Source organism: Drosophila elegans, unplaced genomic scaffold (assembly GCF_018152505.1).
Source record: "Drosophila elegans isolate 14027-0461.03 unplaced genomic scaffold, ASM1815250v1 contig_814, whole genome shotgun sequence".
Lineage (NCBI taxonomy): Eukaryota > Metazoa > Arthropoda > Insecta > Diptera > Drosophilidae > Drosophila > Drosophila elegans.
Window position 1 is genome coordinate 6,968,379 of NW_024546167.1, and position 6,556 is coordinate 6,974,934.

Sequence of the window (6,556 nt, forward strand, 5' to 3'; positions counted from 1 at the left end):
CCATAAGAATTTCGAATTCTTGATAAATGTTTATATATAATTAAGTGATTTTTATGTATCACCCTTCTGAAATTTTGTTTTATCAATTCATTCAGCTTTTAAGCTTTTTTTAAATTTATCTCAATTTGAATACTATGTTTTTGTTTCTTCGACTTTTTGTTAATGATTCAGTGTCTCGATCTGCCTTATTTCCTACTTGAAGTGATCTCTTAATTACAGAGTGATAAATCAGATTTAAAATGAAATCAAATACCCAAATCGAAATCGAATTCGCGGTTGCTACTGTAACGGTTTCGGCCACGCGAGTAAGATTTATCATGACATTTCCTTGATGACGATACTGAATCGCAACCTCCTCCTGACATCATCCCCCAGTACCACCCCCCTTTGACCACTCAAACTTCGTGTGTGCGTTGTCAAAATTACATTAAAGCGGAAATCGCCTGCTTCGCTTCAGTGCCAATCGACAGAAGACAGTCAACTGACCACAGAGTAGAAAAAAAACTCAAACTGCACTGCCTGCAGTCTCAGATGACTACACTGGAATAAATCTTTAATATCTTTTTTGATCGTTTCGTATTAAATTTAACCTAAATCTGCTTAGGCTTTAAGAGCGTTCTAACACAACAATAAAGAAACAAGTTTTTTTGAGTTATTAATTATATTTTAAACTTAGGATTATAAGCAGATAATTTGGTACTCGTAATTTTAAAAAGCCTGGTTGAAAAGCTAAGCTATAGTTTAATTTTAAGATACACAAAGCTATTTTTAGTTAAATGTTCTCTGCTTATATGCCATTAAATGGAAAAACTAGAACTAAACTGTATATAAATATATCTTAAATATTTATGTATTAAAAATCTTTTTTTTCTGTGTAGAGTATACGAGGGAGGTGAAGGGGTTTGTGGGTGCAGACACGCAACACCCGCGACACTCGACGACATAAATCAGGCTCAGAGAAAAACTGCGACTGTAAGGCGAGACACTTGCATTTTGGTTCGCCGTTTTTTGAGGGGTTTGAGGCAAACATGTCCGAACTGTCGCTTGTCTACCCCTCTTTATCCGCCACCCCTGCCTCCACCCACTTTTCAGCACCCCTTGGACTCCCCTGATAAGCGAAAATGTGCGTAACTGAGAGAAACGTAACACAGGCAGCAGCACAGCACGCAAGACTTGGATCTGCACAGAGAAAAAATGTATCCTTAAAAATATATTTTTTAGCAAATTTTGTTTGACTTACCCAATTTTTTTTGCAAACTTAAAATATTATTTAATTGTTATTATAAGTCAACATTTTTTCTTGATAAAATATTTATTTATTACTCAGCAGAAAAACGCTTTATCATGAGCGGCTGTCATTGGTTTTGAATCATTAAGCAATTCAAAAATATGTTATTCATCGTATGAAGATTTAGCATCAGCTCAGCTCCAATATAATTACTTTAAGCATAACAAATCTGCATTTTAACTTTATTTATAAGTTACACTCAACCTGTGCAGAACATACAAAAGTCCTTCATTTATCCTAGCTCCTCTCGTTTAAAGGATATTTAAATTCCATATAAATGGAATATAAATTTTAAATTTGTATAAAAAAAAACTGACAAGTAATTTTAATTTTGATGATAAAAATTAAAAATAAGAGTATGGTTCAAATTTTAGATAAAAATTTTAATTTAAAAATTATTTTTGATCCTTATTATTAAATAAATTTTTAATAATTGAAAATTGTTTTAAAAAAAGTATATACCAATTTTAAATCAATTTCACAATATACCTTTAGATACCACTTATTTGATGTACTTTGGAAAAACAATATTTGCTTAGCCATTTATATAGGTTTGTATTTCTAAAGCAGTTAACATTATAAAATAAAATTTTAACGGTGCAAGTCGGAGCCAGAGCTGACATTAAAATTGGAGAAGTAGTCTGAGACTGAGTCGAAGACTGAGACTAGCGAACATATATCATTCCATGGACATGAGACACGAGACTGCGGCTTTAATTGACATGTGTTCATTAGAAGCGACAGAGGCAACGGGTTTGGGAGAGAGTATTCAGAGGAAATGGGTGTACTTATTGGAGCGCTTGTTGAGCTGCGAAAAAGGTATTGAAAAATAACAATAATTTGATTGGATTAAGGAAGACTGACTTGGTTTTAATAACTATTACAGCTTATGTTAACCATAAAGATTTCATAATTGTAACTTGAGAGTTTTTATCAATCGAATTAAGTTCTATTTATTATTTAACAAAGCTGGAATTATAACGACATTATATATATAAACCTCTGAAAGGGTAATACAATTTCTTCCATTTTAATTGATTTATTTTGCTGATTTCCGTGTCAAATTAGCGTAATTTATTTTATTAGCTTGCTGCCTGAAGTCACATTTCAAATGAAATACTTGTGTAAGTAGGTTATCGTATTCGCATTTTCTTCCACAGCAAATTAATAAACTTCCCACAGATCTGATTATATTGGTCTCTTTGGTGACTTGTCGGTTCAGCGAGGATTTTTACCGAATTTTAGCTAAGGAGAATGCTAAAAAGAACCTTATAAGTTCACCTTTCTCCGTTGAGATCACATTGAGTATGGTTTACATGGCAGCAGGGGGTAAAACGGCCCAAGAACTTAGGAAAACTTTAAAACTACCCGAGGATAAAAACGAGCTGGTCAGCAAGTACACTGAATTTTTTGCAAATCTTGAGGGGCGTGAGAAGGCAGTCATTCTCGATCTGGCAAACCGCATATATGTGAATGGAAAATATCGCCTCGTGCCGGAGTTCAATCAAGTACTGCAAAACTCATTTAAAGCCGATGCCAAGGCGATCAGTGTAGATGATCCAGTAAAGGCGGCTTCCAATGTCAATAATTGGGTATCCAATAAGACGCGAGGCAAGATCCGAGAAATGGTTTCTCCCACTGACATGAATTCATTTCTAAGCGCTATTTTGGTGAATGCAATTTACTTTAAAGGCCAATGGAAACATGAGTTCAATGCTGACCAAACTCACACGGCTGATTTTCAAGTGTCTGTTGAAAAAAGTGTTCCTGTCCAGATGATGACTTTATCCGGATCCTTTGGGACAGCCTACTTGCACGACTTGGATGCTAAGGTAATCGAACTACCCTACAGGAACTCCAGTCTTTCGATGCGCATTTTTCTGCCCAACAAAATCGATGGACTCAGTGAATTAGAAGAACAAATTGCAGGATTATCCATTCTTCTGCGGAAAAGCCCTGTGAACATAAAACTTCCCAAGTTTAAAATTAAATTTAACACACAACTAAAGGCCATTCTTCAGAAAGTTAGTATCTTGGTAAATTTGAAGTATCCTTATTTTATCGATTCCTACAGCTGGGCATCCGAGAAGCTTTTAAACCTTCAGCGAACTTTCAAGACTTAGTAATGGGTTCTGGCATCAAGATTGACAAAGTCGTGCAAAAAGCATATTTAAAGGTCGATGAGAAGGGTTCCAAGGCAGCAGCTGCAACAGGTACGTAGTTATCACATTGGCAAGTCACTTTGTTTAGCCATTTATTAATTTGCAGGGGTACTAATTCGTAGAAAAAAGTCGGTTGGTCTGCCTCCACCGCTTCCTATGGAGTTTGTGGTCGATCATCCTTTTGCCTACATAATACGTGATCAAAGTACTATTTACTTTCAGGGACACATTGTTAAGCCGCAGTAAAAAAAGACAGTTTTGAATATAACCGATATATTTTAATAATAACAAAATCGTAAAAACACAATTTATGTATTTTCATTATGCTAAATATTTTTTTTAATGAGCAATTAAATTATTATCTGCGTGAATAATCCAGTTTCTCCCAAGTTAAGTCGCCAGATAGGAAATTTTCTAAGATCCTCATTTCAGAACCTTTTCCTGCCATGTGTGCTTTGTTTTCTTTTTGGGCTTAGCCTTCTTTCTTATCCTCCATTCGACCTCCCTGCTAATTGGCCTTCGACAACAACCAAGAGAATGACGTCCAAACAGTTGGACAACCACAGCTGTTTGACCTTTTGGCCTTTGCGGAAAAGGCAAAGACTACGACTTCGATAAAAGTTATAGGCGGCCATAAATTAAAATGCAAATTAAAAGACGAAAGAGATAGAAACATCTAATTGTACTGAGGAAAGAGAATGTACTAGGTTGGAAGTTAGGGAGCCAAGGAAATAATTATCACTCTGTACAGTCATTTTTTTACTGCCTTAATTATGGCCAATATTTGGGCAATAAAAAATTTCGTTGACTCAGCCAAGAAAAAAAGATCCAAGAAAAAGTTGCCACGCGACGTCATCATTCTTGGCCAAGCAAAAAAGTTTTAATTAAAAAATTTGTTAACTTTTGTGTGGAAAAAATATAAGAAAATTGCGCAAAACTACGTGAAAATGCCGTCAAAATGGACACGCGACAAATTAGACGGGACATGTCTGTCAGATGGATTTTCTCTTTCTCTTTTTCCGCTTGGTAATCCCTGCCAGCAACTTTAGTTGCACCGTTTTCCCCTCCAGGGCTTCGTAAATCTAAAATCAGCTTAAATTTAATTTTTGCGCTTTCCTTTTCTGGATTGAAGACAGGGGAAATACGGGTGGATAAAGAAGGATACCGGAAGTGAAGCCAGGAGCTGTTTCCTTTGGTTCTCAGCGTTTGGAATTGCCAAGGGCTATGAAAACTTTCCTAAGCAAACTCTTTGCTTTGACCTTTACGAAGTTTTGTGCGTCATTTTGGACTTCTGCATGGGTGACAAAAGAATTTTTAGAAATATTTTAGAAATAAATGTCTGATTTAGCCTAAATATTTCATATATTTTTATTTGAAATAGTATTAGAGTATAGTAAAGTATATAGTTTTACCCTTTTAAACTTTGAAAAAAAGTTAAGTCTTAAATTTTATAAAATATTAAATTTTTAATTGTACAATCTAGAATATAAAATTATTTAAAAATATGTGGTTTTTATTATTTTATTTTGCAACATATATATTTTATATATTTTTTCTTTGACCTTGGCTAAATATTTGTGTTATACCTTGGGGGAAGAATACTAAATCCGGTGGAAAGAGGAAAAAAGGTAACAGAACGAATGGGAATAATATTCCTTGTCGATTATTCAAAGTTTGCGATAAGCCAATAAGAGGGAAGGAAACTTTGGGTCCTCATAATTTATGAGTGGTGTGCTCTAAGCAAACAAGAAGAAAATCGTTTGTGGGAGAATGGTTAGATTCAGAAATTAGAGGAGTATCCATGCAGTTAACAAATTGCTTGACTAAACGATTTGCTTACAAGTGCGCAACTAATTAAGAATATGGAAGGACACAAGAGCTCGTGTACAAGGACACTCCCACACACACACACACGTGCCACAAGTGGCAGTGAAAGAAAAAGCAGACGCAGGATTAATGAGCTGCCACTTGAAGCACTTTCAACGCCAAAAAAGGAGCGCCAGACTAATGTGACAACAACTTAATTTAAAACATGGGGAAATTAAGGAAACTCATTTGGATTGGGATGAAATAATTAACAAACTGTCGACGGTTCGGGGTTATCTATAAAGAAACAGCTGTGTTCAAGGGAAACGCATTTAAATTTACAAACAATAAAAAATTGTCAAACGCCTGCCCGACGCCTACGTTTTTTTAAGGACCTTTGGATATCCTTATCTCGGGATCGTCGCAAATGTTGCGTAACTAAGTGCGGGACCGGGAGGGCACACTTTTACCCCTCAGTCAGCAAACGTTTTCTCTACCTGCCCTCACGGTGAGATTTCTAATTGTTGCATCCGAAGGATCACCAGGAAGGATCCTCCATTTGTGACCTATCTTATCCTTAATTGAGTTGTCGGCACTAGAAAATAAAGAGCATATTTTCAAACACACTTTTTGACACTTTAGCTGAGCATTTGAATGAGATCCCGACACATGTGGTGTCCTGGCAATTGAAGCGTGCCAGGAAGCAAACGAAATTTAGTTGTGACTCGAAGAAAATATAATTGCGGGGGAGTGTAATAAAGGTAAAAGAGGGGAAGATGTTAGGAAAGTCATTTTAAGATATCTAGAGTTAATCGAAAGTGGTTTTGTGTAACCTTTTCATTTTATTTTTTAATTTTATATTTTATTTGAGAAACTCAGACAAATTAGGACACCAATGTTATATTCGTTTCAAGAATACAATTTTTATTTATAAAAGAAGAAGTTTCATTAATATAGTTATTTTATATATTTTTCTGGGACATATAAATATTTGAAGTAAAACCGATACAAATGTAACCTTTAAAGGAACACATGCATGTCCAGATTGTTCATCGCGAATTATTCCCAACCAATAGATCGATTAAGTTTTGGAATTCCCATGACCTTTTCAACTTTCCGAACGCTCCTGCTGTCAGTTTCACACTCATAGCTTGTAAATTTCAAAACTCATTGAAAATCAATAGACAAAAGTAAGGAAAAAACTGACTGAACACGAATGTCTTGACCATGAGGAGAGGTGAATGAAATGTGAGTACCCAAGGGGGCATCAATTATTTGCGCACAATTTGCACACGAAATG

General features: G+C 35.3%; 1 protein-coding gene across 1 annotated transcript; it reads left to right on the top strand.

Annotated features, from left to right (window-relative positions):
* The first annotated feature begins 2,366 nt into the window (after positions 1 to 2,366).
* On the top strand, positions 2,367 to 3,752 carry LOC108138036 (serine protease inhibitor 42Dd). Its single transcript, XM_017260009.2, has 4 exons — positions 2,367 to 2,412; positions 2,471 to 3,312; positions 3,363 to 3,501; positions 3,557 to 3,752. Exons 1-4 carry the CDS (start codon positions 2,400 to 2,402, stop codon positions 3,694 to 3,696), a joined length of 1,134 nt encoding a protein of 377 aa, XP_017115498.2. The 5' UTR covers positions 2,367 to 2,399; the 3' UTR covers positions 3,697 to 3,752.
* The last annotated feature ends 2,804 nt before the right edge of the window (positions 3,753 to 6,556 follow it).

Bases quoted from the DNA above. Each gene is read 5' to 3' on its own strand.
- LOC108138036 (XM_017260009.2), top strand. The intron at 3,313-3,362 runs GTTAGTATCTTG...CGATTCCTACAG, and splicing joins TAAAGGCCATTCTTCAGAAA to CTGGGCATCCGAGAAGCTTT. The intron at 3,502-3,556 runs GTACGTAGTTAT...ATTAATTTGCAG, and splicing joins CAAGGCAGCAGCTGCAACAG to GGGTACTAATTCGTAGAAAA.